The following is a 17,636-nucleotide window of genomic DNA, read 5'->3' as shown; positions in this document are numbered from 1 at the left end:
GCGGACGGGAGGTGGGCGGGGCCCAAGGGACGTCGGAAGGGCGTGAGGGGCGGGGCGGAGGGCGGGGCGGGGCCCGCGCGCGGCTCCCGCGCTCCGGCTCCGCTCCAACGCGAGCACCGGATTTCTGAAGCGTGGGCGCGGCGGCGCGCTCCGGGGGCGGGGACTCGCATGCAAATGAGAGGCGTGGGCCGGCGGGGCGGGGCGGGCGGGGCGCTGGCCTGACGTCAGGCCGGCGGCCCGGGCAGTTGGCTCGGCGACGGCGAAGCGGCAGGAGCGGCAGCGCGAGCGGGCCGCGCGGCGGGGCACGGGGTGCGGCGGCAGCCGAGCCGGAGCAACATGGCGCCGGCGGGCGGGGGAGGGCGCCCGGGCGGCGGGCCGGCCCGAGGGCGCCTCCTCCTGGCGGCGCTGGTGCTGCCGGCGCTGCTGTGGGCGCGGGGGGTCCGCGGGCAGGGAGACCCCCAGCAGAGCACGATCCTCGGCATGCGCCTGGCGACCTGCGACAAACCGTGCGGGATGAACCCGGATGGCATCATCTTTGTGTCCGAGGACAGCACGGTGAACCTGCGGCTGTACGGCCACGGGCTGGGCTCCATCACCAGCAACCTGATCTCCTTCACGGAGGTGGACAACTCCGAGGCCTTCCACAACTCCACCCACTGCCCCGAGCTCACCAAGGACCTGGTCGTCCAGCAGCTGGTCAACGTGAGCCGCGGGAACACGTCCGGGATGCTGGTGGTGTTCACCAAGTTCCTCCGGAGGAGCGAGAACATGAAGCTGTACGCGCTGTGCACCCGGGCCGGCGTGGACGGGCCCTGGCAGCGCTGGACGGACAAGGACTCGCTGCTCTTCATGGTGGAGGAGGTGGGGCGCTTCCTGCCCCTCTGGCTGCACATACTGATCATTTTGGTGCTGTTAGTGCTGTCCGGCATCTTCTCCGGCCTCAACCTGGGGCTGATGGCCCTGGACCCCATGGAGCTGCGCATCGTCCAGAACTGTGGCACCGAGAAGGAGAGGCGCTACGCTCGCAAGATCGAGCCCATCCGTCGCAAAGGCAACTACCTGCTCTGCTCGCTGCTCCTGGGAAACGTGCTGGTAAACACCTCTCTCACTATCCTCCTGGACAACCTCATCGGGTCCGGGCTCATGGCTGTGGCCTCCTCCACCATCGGCATTGTCATCTTTGGAGAGATTTTACCTCAGGCCCTGTGCTCCCGACACGGACTGGCCGTGGGCGCCAACACGATCGTCCTTACCAAATTCTTTATGCTCCTCACTTTCCCCCTCAGCTTCCCCATCAGCAAGCTCCTAGACTTTTTTCTGGGCCAGGAGATCCACACCGTTTACAATCGCGAGAAGCTGATGGAGATGTTGAAGGTGACAGAGCCCTACAATGACCTGGTGAAAGAGGAGCTAAACATGATCCAGGGGGCCCTGGAACTGCGGACCAAAACCGTGGAGGACATCATGACCCAGCTGCACGACTGCTTCATGATCCGCAACGATGCCATCCTGGACTTCAACACGATGTCCGAGATCATGGAGAGTGGCTACACCCGCATCCCCGTGTTTGAGGATGAGCAGTCCAACATTGTAGATATTCTCTACGTCAAGGACTTGGCCTTCGTGGACCCCGATGACTGCACCCCCCTCAAGACCATCACCCGCTTCTACAACCACCCTGTGCACTTCGTCTTCCACGACACCAAGCTGGACGCCATGCTGGAGGAGTTCAAGAAAGGTAGGGCCTGAGCCGCGCGCCCGGCTGCCTCCGTCACACTGCTCTGGTCTGCTCCGTCTGTGGGACTCTGTCCCTTTGCCCCTATCATTTTCCAGGTCTCTGGGACGAATGGTATTTGGGGCGGAAAAACAGTTAAGCATCTGCTGTCTGCCAGGTCCTGTGTTTTGCTTCAGCTGCATCTAAGCTGAGTAAGACGCTTGCTCATTCGGAGGATGGAGCAAGACCTCAGGGAGCTCCAAAGCACGACACATGAAGGCAGTTGCCTTGAGGAGGCCAGTGCCAGGGCACAGAGACTGGGTCGGGACCATGCAAGCCTGATTGGGGTGGGGTGAGGAAGGGCTGGGGAACTGGGAAAACCTTCCCAAGGGAGGGAGTGTATGAGGAGAGCTTTAAAAGGTGGAGACACTTGGTACCTGAGGTAGAGAGAACCCTAGGAGCAGAGAACCCACGTGGGGGGACATGGGGGGAAGGATGTCCTTGTGGCCCGGCAGGTGGTCCTGTTCAGGGAGGGTACAGGCTGCTGAGTGGTCAGCAGGCTGAGGCAGTGGGGCCTGGGGAGGAGCCTGGAGGTCAGGGTGGTGGGTTGGCTAGGAGCTGGGAGCTATGGAAGGTTTGTGAGCTGGGATGACATCACTGGAGCGCCTAGTCCACAGAAGTCGATTGGGAGCGCAGAGCAGTGCCAAGTAATGCTTTCGACTCTTCAGCAGAAGCAAGCAGGTTAAGTTTTGGTTATTGTTCTCCCTTTCCCTGGCATCAGACATAAGCTTCCCTCCTGTGGTCTGCCGGGATCTTCAGCTGGCCTTGCGTCCCTGTGTTTTTCTTCCTCACGTGGGTTCCTGACCTGTTCTCAGGTTGTCAGAGAGGCACTTGGAGGGTTCTCACACCAGCCTCAAAGCTCAGCGAACTTTCCTTCTCCCAGCAGACTTTCCTCCCACCTCTGCCATTCCGAGCCCTCAGTGGTGGTAAACAAGCCAATTATGGAGTAAAGCCCTCCTAGGCCAAGGGAGTGAGGAGGCAGAAAGGGAGGCTTTGTGAAGGAATGGAGGGGGGAGGAGCTCATCCTAAACCCGGGCTCTGCTTGTTTCCCATAGATAGGGCTCCTGCTGGCTGGGCTCCCCAGGCCGCCTAGGGCCAGGAGCAACTTCTGAGCAAGCCCCAGACCCTTGTCAGTTCATTTCTGGAACAGAGTGCAGGGGGGCGAGGAACTGGCCTGGCCAGGTTTGGTCTGAAAGATGCTCGAGTCACTGCTAGGGTGGAAGGCTGGTACCCAGTCTTCTCCAGTTTGGCAGACTGCATCTCAGCAGCAGAGCTAAGGGGACTGGAGTAACGTAAGCCCCAGTGGAGACTGCAGAGGGACCAGAGGGACAGGGGTGGCTGGTAATGATGACACGGCCTCTCTGGAGCTTTGGGGTGCAGACCCTGAAACCCGTTTCTTCCAGGTACCCAGACCTGGGGCAGAGGCACTTCGAGGGCTTACATATCAGCCTCAAAGCTCGGGGCACACACCCCTGTGCGCCCACCCTGCAGACCCTGGGCCCTGAGGACCTCTGTGTCCTTATCAGGAGCCCAGTGAGAGCTCGCATGGGCCTTCCTCCTGGTCTCTGGGCCTGGTGCTGGCGGCCCACCCACATCAGCAGGTTGTTGCAGTGAGAATGGATCGTCAGTAGGTCAGTAGAGCTAAGCTCTCACAGGGTGGGAGCTTCCTGAACGTTGGCAGGGCCATTTTGGACTCTTGTAAAAAATAAAAAATAAACTAAAAGGCCACTTCACATCTGTCAGGCCTGAGCCCTGTTGAGCAGATCTCTTCAGATGCTGTCTCTCCTCCCAACAAGGGGATGAAAACAGTGGAAAAGCAGGCGCAGTCTGCCCGGTGCAGCACCAACTCCTGAAGATGTGGGTGTGACAGGACGGTCACCCCAGTGAACACACTTGGGCTTCACACTATCGCCTCCCCGTTTCTAGTCCTAACTCACCGCCATGCTATTCCTGCCTCCTCCTCCCAGTATGGCCTTTTCCAGATCTTTCCATCTAACGTCCACCTTTTCAGTGGGAGGCCATCTAGAACATGGCAAACATTAGTATACACCTGCAACCTAAGAGATTTGGAAGGTTTCTTTTTTAGCTAAGAAAAACGAGTGAGTTGGGTGCTTGTGCTCCATGGGCCTTTAGCACCTCCTAGTTGGGTAGGGCCCTGAGCTCTGGCTGAGTCTTCTAAGTTAATTTTGACTTCTTGCTCCCAGCATTATAAGCTTCTTGAGGATAGGGATTCTGCCCTATTAGTGTTCTCACCACTCAGTGCCTGGCAAAGAGGGGAGCAGTAAATGCTTGTTACACAATGAATGAATGAATGAACAAACAACAAATGAATGGATGACTGACTGGCAAATCCTACTGGCATTCCTGCTGTTCCTGGAACACACCATGACGCCCCCCGCCTGGGCCTTTGCCCTAACTGTTCTAGCTGGAATGTTCTTCCCTGGACGCCTCCCTCTCCCCTCACTTATGTCTGCTTCAGCTTCACCTTCTGGTGAAGCCTCCTGCCTCCTGATCTCCCCATCCTGTGCTTAATTTTCTTTTTCTCACAGCACATATGACTTTCTTTCTTTTTCTTTTCCCTTTTTTCTTATTTATTTATATATATATATATTTTAGCACATATGACTTTCTAACAGCCACGTAGTTTATGAGTTTACTGTGTTGTTTATTGTCTTCCCCTCTCATAATAAAGTCCAAAGGGCAGGGTGCTCTGTGTTGCTCGCTGATGTGTCCCTAGCCCCTGGGATGGTTCTTGGCACAAAGCAGACCTCAGTAAAAAGCCATTGACTGAAGGAAGGACTTGTCAGGATCGAGAGAGAGAGAGTTATTCCATTTCAGTAGTGTGAGGATTTTGAGGGGCTGACTAGGGATAAAGGAAGTCTGGAGGAGCTCCTGCAGTGCATGTGTGTTCATGGTTTGGGTCAGGGACTGAGACGCAGAGCCTGAGATCTTGGGTGTGACACATGGTTCCCCTTCCCCATGCCTCAGTTTCTCTGTAAGTGGTCTTTGACCATCAGGCGTTTACATAGCTTCACACATTAATATTAATGAATCATGAATATGCTCCTGCACACTGAGAGACAGGCATGGGATCTGGGCTTCTCCTAGACAAGGCCAGGGGCTTCTAGCTGCTTCTGCCTCTCAAATCAAGGCAGCCATCATTAGATCTTTATTGAGCCCACACGCGTGCCAGACACAGTGCTAGGTGCGCACCTCAGGAGTAAGACCTTCCGGTTGGTGAGGGCTGTTAGGGCACTGAGAACAGCTGGTTTGCTTTGAACTTTGGCCTTTCCACTTAAACCTCACCAGGAACTGTTTGCAGGGCGGGTGTTGTGGTTGAGTTTGTCTGTAGCTGGAAATCTCAGAACAAAAGCTCCCTGGGCTATTCCTGGCCCGCTGCATTTTTTCTGCCCACAAATGCTCCCGCAGGCTCTGGTGGAAAGTATGAATGAACTCCCCACAAGGAGGTCCAGAGGTCGGAGCACAAGCCCCACACTGGAGCTGCCTTCCAGCTTTCCACTGGGCCCCTCCCTCTGGGACACTCCTGCCGCTCCTAGGCACTCAGCCCTGCTTTAGTCATCCTGTCTTTCCCCACCCAGTGTATAACCTTCCGCCCCCTGTAAAGAGCTGCGTGTAAACCTCATCCCGCTAGGTCACTGACCCAGGAGGTGACCCAGGATCTATCAGGCTCCTCTTAGCTATATATTGGAGGGAAAACTAGAAATATTTTCATCAAAACTCCTCCCATATTTCCATGTATGCCACATCACATTGCCCCCACCTACTTACTTTCATTCCTGAAACAACTTTATAAAATCAAAAAAAACACTGTCATTTTACATTCACTTTTGGTTTCCACCGTCTGCCACACCTTCAGTATCTTACACCCCTCCTCCCCAAATTACCAGGGAAACAGACATGCAAACAGGAAACAGACATGCAGACATGCACAGCTCAGGAAGGTTCCGTGGGGCCGAGGAAGGAAGGCCAAGCCTGCAAGGTGCTTCTAAAGTGCAAACAGTAGGACTCATCAGAGATGCCAGGGCTGGCAGATGGTTTTGAACAGCTGAGGCTTCTGCTTGGGGTTCAGTTGGATGGTGCTGCGATGTAGTATAAGTTGGGGGCAGGGTGGGGTGGAGAGCAGAGCTAATTTGGGAAGGGTGGGGGAAGGGTGTAGCAGAAAATAATAATGGTGTGACCCTTTTTTGGACATTTCTGTGCCCAGCCACCTGCACACCAGAGCTTCTCACACTTGACCATGGGCTGAGACTGCCTGGGTGTTTTGTTAAAATGCAGATTTGAGCTCAGAGGTCTGGGTGTGTCTGAGAGGCTGCATGTCTGACAAGCTCTCAGATGATGCCTACATTGCTGTTCCTGGGCCCTCCCGGGCAGCACGAGGTGCAGCCCATCTGCGGGTGTGCGCGGGAAAGGGCCCCGTGGGGCTGGGCAGTGAGGCCAGGACCAGTTGAGGTCTGAAATCAGCCAAGAGCAGAAGGCAGAGCGTGGCTAAAGTGGCTTCTGGGAGAGGTGAAAAAGAGCCAAGCAGGCATGTTTTGGGAGCCTCCTGCAAAGGTCAGATGCGGGCCGAGGGTGAGGGCCCAGCACAGACAGCGGGGCAGACAGTGAGTCAGAGTGCTGGGAGAGGGCAGCCGCACGGCAGTTGTGCACCTGGTCTCAGCTTCACAGGAAACGTCTGAATTGGGCTGGCGATTTGATCTCCAGAAGTTGCCTGGGGGCAAGTGTATCTGAGAGAGTGACAGGAGCTGCCTGCTAGGGCAGAGGTGCTGGCTGGCAGCTGACAACACACTGGCCAGGCTCCTCCTCTCCTTTTTTTTAGGGTGGTGCTTGCAGGCAGGGAACTTGGCACCTCTCGCCCTCGCCAGCACTGTGAGGTCTGTGGGCAGCTTCTGCGGAGGAGTCAGGACTGGGAGCCGTTTCCCCGTCGTCTGTTTGCATCTGTGCTGAAGCAGTGTCCTGGAAGGCACTGCCTTACATCTAGGCCCTGATAAGAGCTTCGATCATACTGAGATCATACCGACGTTTCCTTTTCAAAGTCTTCTATTTTTCATTAGAACGTGCAGCTCCAGAATTTTCCTGGACTCCTCTGGCCAGGTCGAGAGGTACTGAACAGATGTTTAACCTTGAAAATAAATGCGAGAACAGCAACACAAAACCACAGGAGAAATAGAGGAGGGACTGGTGCGTGTCTGGGGAAGTCTGGAATACATTCCAGAAGAGGTGACATTGCAGCTGGATCTTCATTGCAGCTGGGTCGTGAACTAGACCACAGGATGAGAAATGAGCTTATCAGGCCAACGTCGTATGAACTGCTTTTATGTATTGTGACTGCTTCTCAGCCCTTTCTGTTAGAAGTTCGAGGTCAGGCCACCTTGAGCCTTCTCTCTCCACTCTTTCCTCCCAGTTAGTGCTGTCACACTGGAGTGGGGGAACGGACAGCATGGGCATCCGAAGGAAGGAAAGGCACCTAAATTGCCTTTGGACTCATCTCCTTGAGGGCAGGGACAGAGAAGTGCTTAGCAGACTCTCCTAAAAGGCCGCACAGCCGGGAGAGGAGAGTGCCCAGATGGGGAGGCTGGACCAGGCCCATCACTGTCAGGATGATTGGTTTGGGCACAGTCACTTGGTTTGTTCAGCCCCGCCTGTGGGGAGACCTGGGCACCTCTCTTGTCCTAAGCTGGCTCTCTCTCGAAGCCTCCCTTTTGTCTCAGGGATTGGTTTGAACTTCTCAGTAGAACTTGCCAGGAGGATGTGAGCATTACGGAATTTCCCCCAGTTGCCCAACATGGTCCTCAGCTAAAGGATGGGGAGCAGCTTTCTGGCGCTGTTGCTGCCATTTGATCCAGCCCTGTCCTCTCCTCTGAGCCATTCCTGTACCTCAGGTTACCCCTGGCCTCACACTTGAGCATGCTGAGACGTCCTGCCGTCAGAGGCTTGGCGGCTCCGTAAGGGACTCCTGTCATTTCTTAGGCCAGAGTCTGGACTCCTTCATCTATTCCTGTTCTGATTATTATGTGACTTCCTTTTTACTAGTAGTGGTTATTATTTTAATAATGTAGCCATTGTTAGAACTTTAGAAAACACTCTACATGATTATGACATAAAGCTACTTGTATTTTTAATTTTTTAAAAATGGCTTTGTAGCAGCTTTATTTTTTGAATCAACTGTAACATTAAAAAAATTATTTTGTGAGTACCCGAGGGTATTTTTCCATTGATTTTTAGAGAGAGAGTGGAGGGAGAGGGAGAGACAGGGAGAATCATCGATGTGAGAGAGACACATCAATTGGTTGCCTCCCATGTACTCCCTGACCAGGGCCAGAGATTGAGTTTGCAACCTAGGTATATGCCCTTGATGGGAATCGAACCTGAGACCCTTCAGTCCCCAGTCTGACGCTCTGTCCACTGAGCCAAACCAATAGGGCTAGAAAGAACTTTTAATATTTTAACTTACTATAATCACTTTTATTAAAAATCTATCAATAGATTAAGGGTTTTTAAAAATATATATATTTTTTATTGACTTCAGAGAGGATAGGAGAGGGAGAGAGAGGAAAAAAAAAACATCAATGATCAGAGAGAGAATCATTGATCGGCTGTCTCCTGCATGCCCCACACTGGGGATTGAGCCCATAACATGTGCATGTACCCTGACTGGGAATCAAATATGATCTCCTAGTTATTAGGTCAGTGCTCAACCACTGAGCCATGCCAGGCTAGGCAAGGTCTTTTTTTTTTTTTTTTTAAGTTTAAAATCTTGTGACAAACAGCAAGATGAAAATCATTTTCATTTTCATAGCCATGCTCTCCCATTAACTGCCCATATGTATTTTCTTTTATTAAAAAAAATATTTTTTATTTTATTGATTTTTTACAAAGAGGAAGGGAGAGGGAAAGAGAGTTAGAAACATCAACGAGTAAGAAACATCGATCAGCTGCCTCCTGCACACCACCTACTGGGGATATGCCCGCAACCAAGGTACATGCCCTTGACTGGAATCGAACCTGGGACCTTTCAGTCCGCAGGCCGATGCTCTATCCACTGAGCCAAACCCGTTAGGGCTATATTTTCTTTTTTCTTTTTTAATTTATCTTTAATGTTGGCCAGTATCCCTTCCACTGATGCCCATATGTATTTTCATTACAATCATGATCTACCTATAATTTTTGGAACACTGTTTAGATTGGATCTTTAGGTTTCTCTTCTGCTAAGCAGTGAAATTCTTTATTATCTCTGGGATTCTGGGGAGGAGCATCTGGGAAGATTTCCACAGGCTAAGGCGGGGCAGTGCTGTGGTGACCAGGCAAGCCCAGAGGGCGGTGGGGAACTGTTGGGGGGGTGTGTTAAACCTGGTGTTGCTAAGTATTGTGTGGAGGGCAGTCTCTTCCGGCAGGAGGGCCCTCTCACTGGACTCAGGCAGGCTTGCTGGGCTCTATGGAATGTGTAGTCTCTGGCCAGCAGGTAGCCTGGAGCCTGGAATGGAAAGAGGTTCTCTCCCCCTCCCCACCAGGCAGGGTCACCCCACCACACACACACCCTACACATACAGACACACACACAGACAGTCTCACACAGAGACACCTCCGTCACATAAAGACAGGCTCATTTCCCACACACACTCATCCCCCTTACACAGACACACTCACTTCCACACACACTCACCCCCTACACACATTCATTCCTCCCCCCCATACACACTCACTACACACACATACACACACAGCAACACACACATACAGTCATCCCACTCCCAGGAAGTGTAGTCACTTCCACACACACTGACTACACACACATACACACACAGCACCACACACATACAGTCATCCCACCCCCAGATAGGCTCACTTCCACACACACACTCACTACACACATATACACACTCACCCTCCCAACACACAGATAGGCTCATTTCTGGGGAAGGGTCAATGGGGAATAAGAGGGGTCATCTGTAATACTTTCAACAATAAAGATAAATTAAAAAAAAAGATAGGCTCATTCCCACACACACTCCCCCACCCCACAAAGACAGGCTTACCTGCACACTCAGCCCCTCTACACACAAAAACAGTCACACACATACACTCTCCCTCCCCTCATTGGCATGTTTAAACACATAACACGCAGACAGGCAGACTCATACACATATTTACCTCCTCTGGGCAGTCTCTCTCTCTCTCTCTCTCTCTCTCTCTCTCTCTCTCTCTCTCTGGACAGTCTCTCTCTCTCTCTCTCTCTCTCTCTCTCTCTCTCTCTCTCTCACACACACACACACACACATACACGCTTGTACACAAGCAGAGTCACTTGGAGTCCTACTTTAAACTTACATCTGTGTCTCATCAAACTTCCCTCAGAGTGGTTTAAAAAGTGAGCAAATGCTTATGCAGGATGTTTATTTCATGAAAGGCTCAAAATAGTGACTGACTCTTGGTCTCAGAAAAATCTCTCTTTGGTGGTTTGGTCATCCACATTAATGATAATACCCCGCTCAGAGGGCTGTGGTGAGGACTAAGTGAAGTAAGGCACAGAGAGCCCTTAGCTGGAACCAGTCGTCATGCAATAAATGTTTGCTATTTTAAAAATTACTGTTATTACTGTCCAAAGGTGCCCCAGTTGGCGTTAACACCTACTTGGGCCACGGCAGTTTGCACACTGGCTCAGGTGGCAGGCTGCCCCACTGTCTGGGCGTGGTGCCTTTCTTGGAATTATGAGTGCACTGAGGTCAAAACAGCCCACTCCACTCCAGACTCCAGTATATAATTACAAGCTAATTTCAATACCATCTTATCCTGACCCTCGTGTGCATACTTAGGGTAACAGAACCCAGAACTTAAGAAAAAAAAATGTATGGAAGAGAAACTTAAAACTGAGGCATTTCTCCTCATTTCCTTAATAATTTGTTTCCTGCAAATTGGAAAAAGTTAAATTTGCCATCTTGATTGCCAGCATATTTGTGTTGTAAGGACAGGAGTAGAATCTAAAGATGGCTGCTCGGAGGTGGACCCACTGCACCCCTATTTGGGACAGCATTCGCCAGTGACATGCTCCACCCTGCTATCCCAGCGCGGGCGGGAAGAGGGAATGATAGAAAACAGCAGAGGTAAGAGGGCTCCTCCAGAGGCCCGTGCCCAGAGATCCGGAAGAGGGAAGAGCATAATAAGGAAGGAAGGTGTCCTCATTAATGGTTAATCTTTATTGAATACTTAACTAGTCCTCCAAGTGCTGGGGGAGAGGGTGGGACTGAGGCTCAGAGAAGCCAAGAATTTCCCCAGTCAGGCAACAACTAAGTGTAACTCCAGACTGCTCCCCTCCAGAGTCAAGCTCTTTTATTCATTTTTTAAATAAATCTTCATTGTTCAGATTATTACAGGTGTTTCTCTCTCCGCCCCCCCCCCCATAGTTCCCCTCCACCTGATTTATCCCCCCCAGCCCATGTTCTTACCCCCCCTCACTGTCCTCTTCCATAGGTGTAAGATGTTTCTCCAATCTCTTCCCACAGCCCTCACATCCCTTCCCCCTGAGAATTGTCAGTCCACTCCCTTTCTATGTTCCTGATTCTATTATATTCATTAGTCCATTCTGTACATCAGATTTTTTAATATATTTTATTGATTTTTTTACAGAGAGGGAGGGAGAGAGAGAGAGAGCTAGAAACGTCGATGAGAGAGAAACATCGACCAGCTGCCTCTTGCACACCCCCTACCAGGGAGGTGCCCACAACCCAGGTACATGCCCTTGACCAGAATTGAACCTGGGACCCTTCAGTCCGCAGACCGACGCTCTACCACTGAGCCAAACCGGCTTTGGCTGTACATCAGATTTTTATTCACTTGATTTTTAGATTCACTTGTTGGTAGGTATGTATTTGTTGTCATTTTGTTCATAATTTTTATCATTACCTTTTTCTTCTTCTTCCTCTTCTTAAAGAATACCCTTCAGCATTTCATATAATCCTGGTTTGGTGGTGATTAATTCCTTTAGCTTTTTCTTGTCTGTGAAGCTCTTTGTCTGACCTTCAATTCTGAATTATAGCTTTGCTGGGTAGAATAATTTTGGTTGTAGGTTCTTACTGCTCATCACTTTGAATATTTCTTGCCACTCCCTTCTGGCCTCCATAGTTTCTGTTGAGAAATCAGCTAACAGTCATATGGGTACTCCCTTGTAGGTAACTGTTTTTCTTTGCTGCTTTCAAGATTCTCTCTTTATCTTTTGCCCTTGGGATTTTAATTATGATGTGTCTTGGTGTGTTCCTCTTTGGATTCCTCTTGTTTGGGGTTCTCTGTGCTTCCTGGACTTGTAAGTGTATTTCTTTCATCAGGTAGGGAAAATTTTGTTATTATTTCTACTAATAGGTTTTCAATATTTTGCTCTCTCTCTCTCCTTCTGGCACTCTTTATCTGGCATACCATATTGTTGGTATGCTTAAAGTTGTCTCAGAGGCTCCTTACACTATCTTCATATTTTTTTATTCTTTTTTCTTTCTTGTTTTTCTGGTTGGGTGTTTTTTGTTTCCTCATATTTCAGATCTTTGGTTTGATTCTTGGGGTCCTTTGATCTATAGTTGAGTTTCTATATATTCTTTATTTCAGACAGTGTATGCTTAATTTCTGACTGGTCCTTTTCCATTTTTTTTTTTTGGCATTCTCATTAAGGTCCTTGAAGGTCTCACTAAGCTCCTTGGAGGTCTCATCAAGTTTCTCAGCGGTTTTAGAATATTTTTGAGTAATCTTATAAATTTGGTTTGAACTCTATGTCCAGTAGTTTGCTTTCCTCCATTTCTTTTATTCATGACATGTTTCTTTGTTTCCGCATTTTGCTGCTTCCCTGTGTTGATAGCTATAATGGAAGAACTGCTGTGCTGGAGACACACTTATGGGGCAGGACTTGTTTCAGTGGGGCTTTGGTGCTCACTGAGTCTGCCTCTTGAATGTGTCACATATGGATGAGAGTAGTTGAAATCTGGTGTCGTCTCACACTGACCACTAGGCTCACTGGCTCCTGGATCTCCAATGGTGTGCAGGTCAGCTACTGTCTGAGGCCACCCAGCAGGAGCTACAGCAAGAACTACAGTTTTCTCCTCTTTGCTTGGGGTTTGGAGGTTTGGAGCTGCCTGACCAGGGCTACAGTTTGTTAGGTTAAGCTGCAATAGGGCAGGCCATTTATATGCAAAAGCCACTGCGTGGAGCTTGGGTGGGTTTGTAGATTGTGCTGGGTGAGGTCTCAGGAAGTCACTAGGCTAGGGCATGGCAAACAGCGATTGCTACCAGTCATCTACATCTGCATCTCTGCATCTACATCTTTCCAAGTCCCAGTGCCCCACACCCCAGTGCAATAGACAGTGATTGCTGGGCACACCTCTGCAAGAAAGCACCCTCACTTTCTGACCCAATGGTAGATAGTTCAGCTTCTCCCCATAGGAGTCTGGGTCCCCTGCGTGACCCCAGAAACCAGTTCAGAGTAATCGGGAGCTTGTCTCCCTTTGGGATGAAAAAAGCAGCACACTGTCGCCCGCCACCAGCCTAGTTCGCGCGCCTCCGTACCTCAGCTTTTCAGCACTTGTGCACGTTCCAATGCTCTTTTCTCTTTCCTTCTAGTATAGAACTTCCACTCAGCCAGCTTTCCCGTGGTTTTGGGTGATAGACATCGCTGCATGAGGCAGCAGTTTAGGTGTTTACCTATGCTGCCATCTTGGTTTCTCCCTTGAGTCAAGCTCTTTTAAAAAGTAATAATATATATTTTCTATTGATTTAAGAGAGGAAAGGAAAGGAAGAGAGAGAGATAGAAACATCAATGATGAGAGAGAATCGTTGATAGGCTGTCTCCTGCACGCCTCCTGCTGGGGATTGAGCCTGCAACCCAGCATATGGCCTTGACTGGAATCGAACCCAGAATCCTTCAGTCTGCAGGCCGACGTTCTATCCACTGAGCCAAACCAGCTAGGACCAGAGTCAAGCTCTTAATCTCTGTTGAGGTTGTAGATAGAATGAAAGAGACCAGAAGATCCAGATTCTCCAATAACTCCAGGTTGGGAGATTTGCTGTCAGTTCTGGATTTTTATTATTTATTTATTTATTTATTTATTTATTTTTAAAATATATTTTTATTGATTTTTTACAGAGAGGAGGAGAGAGGGATAGAGAACTATTTCAATAGAAATGTCATGAGAGAGAAACATCAACCAGCTGCCCCCTGCACCGCCCCCCCCCCCCCCCCCCCCCCCGGCAATGTGCCTGCAACCAACATACATGCCCTTGACTGGAATCGAACCTGGGACCCTTCAGTCCACAGACCGATGCTCTACCACTGAGCCAAACCGGTTTCGGCAGTTCTGGATTTTTAAAATAGAGATAGAATTTATATATAGCATTGTATTAATTTCAGGTGTACAAAATAATGATTCCATATCTGTATATATTGTGACATGGTCATCACAATAAGTCTAGTTAACATCTATCACCTCACATAGTTACACAGGTTTTTTTCTTCTGATGAGAACTTTTAAGATTACTCTCTTGGCAACTTTCAAATATACAATCCAGTATTATTAACTACAGTCACCATGCTGTACATTAGATCCCAGCACTTACCTATCTTATAAGTGGAAGTTTGTACCTTTTGAGCCCCTTCACCAATTTGCCTCCACCTACCTCCCACCTCTGGCAACCACACCTAGATTTGTTTTACAGTGAACTTTTCATTGAAGCAAAGTACATAAATTTTAAGTGTACAACCTGATAGTTTTTACAGAGGAACACCCTTATGTAATTACCACTGAGCTCAGGAAGCAGTCCATTATCAATGCCCTAGGAATCCCCATGTCCCTTCCCAGACACTGCCTTTGTCCCCGAATCATCCTGAGTTAATATTTAATTAACTTTCATAGGTGAGTCATGTAGGGTGTGCTCTTTAGTGTCTGGCTGCGCTACCCCCTATTGAGATTATGTGCTTCATGGTGCCTGTAACCCAGCATGTGGCCTTAACTGGAATCGAACCCAGAATCCTTCAGTCTGCAGGCCGACGTTCTATCCACTGAGCCAAACCAGCTAGGACCAGAGTCAAGCTCTTAATCGAACACAGAATTAAGAGCTTGTGGGTGTGCAGTTGTGCAGCTGCGGGTCAGTGTTTTCTGGTTGCTGAATAATGTTCCATGATAGAAACACACCTCGGTGGTACTGTCGGTGGGTATTTAGATTGTTTCCAGCTTGGGACCATAACAAATCATGCCACTAAGAATATCTTGTGTATATCTTCTGGTGACTCTATGTGGGCATTTCCGTTGGCGATACCTCCAGGAGTAAAATTACTAGGGCCTAGTATGGGGGTAGGTGAAAGTGCTCCAGAGTGCTCCTGTCTGGTCTCCACAGCTCTGGTATGTTGGCTATTTAGTTAGTTTTTTGTTACTCCTCACCTGAGGATATTTTCTTTTCTTTCTTTTTTTAAAAATATATTTTATTGATTTTTTACAGAGAGGAAGAGAGAGGGATAAAGAGTTAGAAACATGGATGAGAGAGAATCATCGATCAGCTGCCTCTTGCACACCCCCTACTGGGGATGTCCCCGCATCCAAGGTACATGCCCTTGACCGGAATCGAACCCGGGACCTTTCAGTCTGCAGCCCGACGCTCTATCCACTGAGCCAAACCGGTTCCAGCCGAGGATATTTTCTTCATTGCTTTTCAGAACAAGAGTTGGAGGGAGGGAGAGAGAGAGAAACATCAATGTGTGATTGGTTGCCTCCACATGCTCCCTGACTGCAAACCCACAACCCAGGTGGGCTGACATCCTAACCACTTAGGACACCAGGGCTAGTTATTTTATTTTAGCAAGTCAGCTAGGTGCTATCTCATTGTGATTTTCATATTGATTTTCCTAGTGACTAATGATGAGCACATTTTCCCATCCTTATCATCCATTATGGTTAGTGCTTTTGATATCCTGTTTCAGATTCTAAAAAGTCTTGCTATCTGGTGATATCAAGTACTCTGTTCTCTGTTCTTCAAGATGGCTTTGACTATTCTTAGATTTTTTTTCTGGGAATTTTATGGAATTGCATTGAATCTAGAGGTCAACTTTTAACTTTATAATAATCTTCTGATCCACAAGCATAGTTACCCCTCCATGTATTTATGTCTTCTTAATTTTCTTCAGTGTTTTATCCTTTTCTGTGTAGAAGTTTTACACAACTTTTCTTAGATTTATTCCTAGTTATTTGGTGATTTTAAGAGGTGTCTTTAAATTTATATTTTTCCACATGTTTATTGAGATTGTTCCAACCGGGGTAGGCTCCAGTTCAGTTCTGACGCTAACCACCTTGGGTTAGCATTGGACCCCTGGCCCTCCCCCACTGTGTACTTTTGACCAAATGTATACATTTGGGGGCTCCCATGAATCCCCTCAGATTCAATAATTCACTTGAATACTCACAATGACTCAGGAAAGTGGCACACTTATGATTAGTTTTATTTTAAAGGATAAATATGGATGAGTGCTGGAATAGTCTAGAACAAACATGTCAAACTCAAAGGCCAACATGAGCCAAAATAAACAAGGTTGAAGTTTATGTGGGTGGCAAAAAAAACCCAAAAGCTTCAATTTTCATAGAAACGTAGGTTTATTTCTATAGAGAGATGCTTAATTCAAAGGGCTGAAATAAATGAGAAATCGTAACATAAAATAATAGGACATTTTAATAAAAATTAATGTTTTTCTTGAACATAACTTACCAGCCACTGAATAAATGCATAAATTAGTAAGCATAACGCAAATAAACCTATTTTTTTTGTTCTTCAAAAGCAAAATACTTCCTGTTGCGCACACCAAACAAGTCAGTCCAAGTCTAATATTGTGGCCATCAGCTGCTAAAATATTCGCTGCTAGTATTAATGGAGAGAAATGGTGCGCCTACGTGTAAGGCACATAAGGGAAATGAATGCAATACCATTATAGTAATCAGTCATTAGTGAACGTTGCAGTTTGTTATTAATAATTATGTATAACAGGATATTGTAAAAATAAGTTACAAAATTTTTATTAAAATGTTTCTTACATATCGTTATATTGGCTGGGCTGCAAAAATATTCGTTGTGGCCACATGTGGCCTGTGGGCCCAAGTTTGACATGGTTGGTCTAAGGCAGAGCTTTACTGTCACCTGTCCCTGGAGTCAGGATATGTCACCCTCCTGGTACATCAAGGTACGTCAATGTGTTTACCACCTGAGAAGCTCCACTGAGCTTTGGGGTCCTGAGTCTTTATCAGGATTTCATTACCTAGGCATAAATGATTAAGTTATTGATTGACCTTAATCTCCATGTCCATCTCCCTTTCCTGGAAGTAGGGCAGCTGAAAGTTCCTAGCTTGGTTTTACTGGTGACCAGCCCCATCTGGGGGCCCACCTGGAGTCATGTCATTTGCATAACAAAGTTTCTACAATTACTCAGGAAATTCCAAAGGCTTTCACATCTGTGCCAGGAACTAGGGTTAGAGACTAAAGATATTCTTTATTGTACCACACAAGTATGGAGAAGTAATAGTTAATTTTTGTATAGTGACCTTTGCTTCCTTGGCCTTGCTAAATTCAATCATTAATTGTAATAGTTTTTTTTTTTTGTTTTTTGTTTTTTAGATTTTCTATACACATAATTATGTTGTCTGTGGATAATGGCAATTTTATTTAATTGTTACTAAACTTCATACACTTCAGATCTAGTTCTTGTCTTATTCACTGGCTGAGACATCTAGGATCTTGTTGAACTGGTGACAGTGGGCATCATTGTTTCATTCTATGTTTCAAGGGAAAGCTTTCAGAATTTGTCATTTTGCTGTGATTTTTTTTTTTTTTTTTT

At 48.2% G+C, this 17,636-nt stretch overlaps 1 protein-coding gene across 4 annotated transcripts in view; it reads left to right on the top strand.

Annotated features, from left to right (window-relative positions):
- The first annotated feature begins 242 nt into the window (after nucleotides 1–242).
- CNNM4 (cyclin and CBS domain divalent metal cation transport mediator 4) overlaps nucleotides 243–17,636 on the top strand; it is a 39,690-nt gene continuing 22,296 nt past the window's right edge. For 3 of the 4 annotated variants that reach the window (XR_004990724.2, XM_036453955.2, XM_036453953.2), the window contains exon 1: nucleotides 259–1,738. Coding sequence is in view for 3 of the 4 variants with exons in the window: in XM_036453955.2 (XP_036309848.1) it covers nucleotides 337–1,738 (1,402 nt within the window). In the remaining variant the exon portion in view is untranslated. Of the gene's footprint in view, nucleotides 1,739–17,636 lie in introns of all 4 variants that reach the window. The other variant, XM_036453954.2, reaches the window with a different exon arrangement.

Source organism: Pipistrellus kuhlii, unplaced genomic scaffold (genome assembly GCF_014108245.1).
Source record: "Pipistrellus kuhlii isolate mPipKuh1 unplaced genomic scaffold, mPipKuh1.p scaffold_m20_p_27, whole genome shotgun sequence".
NCBI lineage: Eukaryota > Metazoa > Chordata > Mammalia > Chiroptera > Vespertilionidae > Pipistrellus > Pipistrellus kuhlii.
The sequence above is the reverse complement of the archived record's forward strand: the minus strand, read 5'-3'. Positions and strand labels throughout refer to the sequence as shown.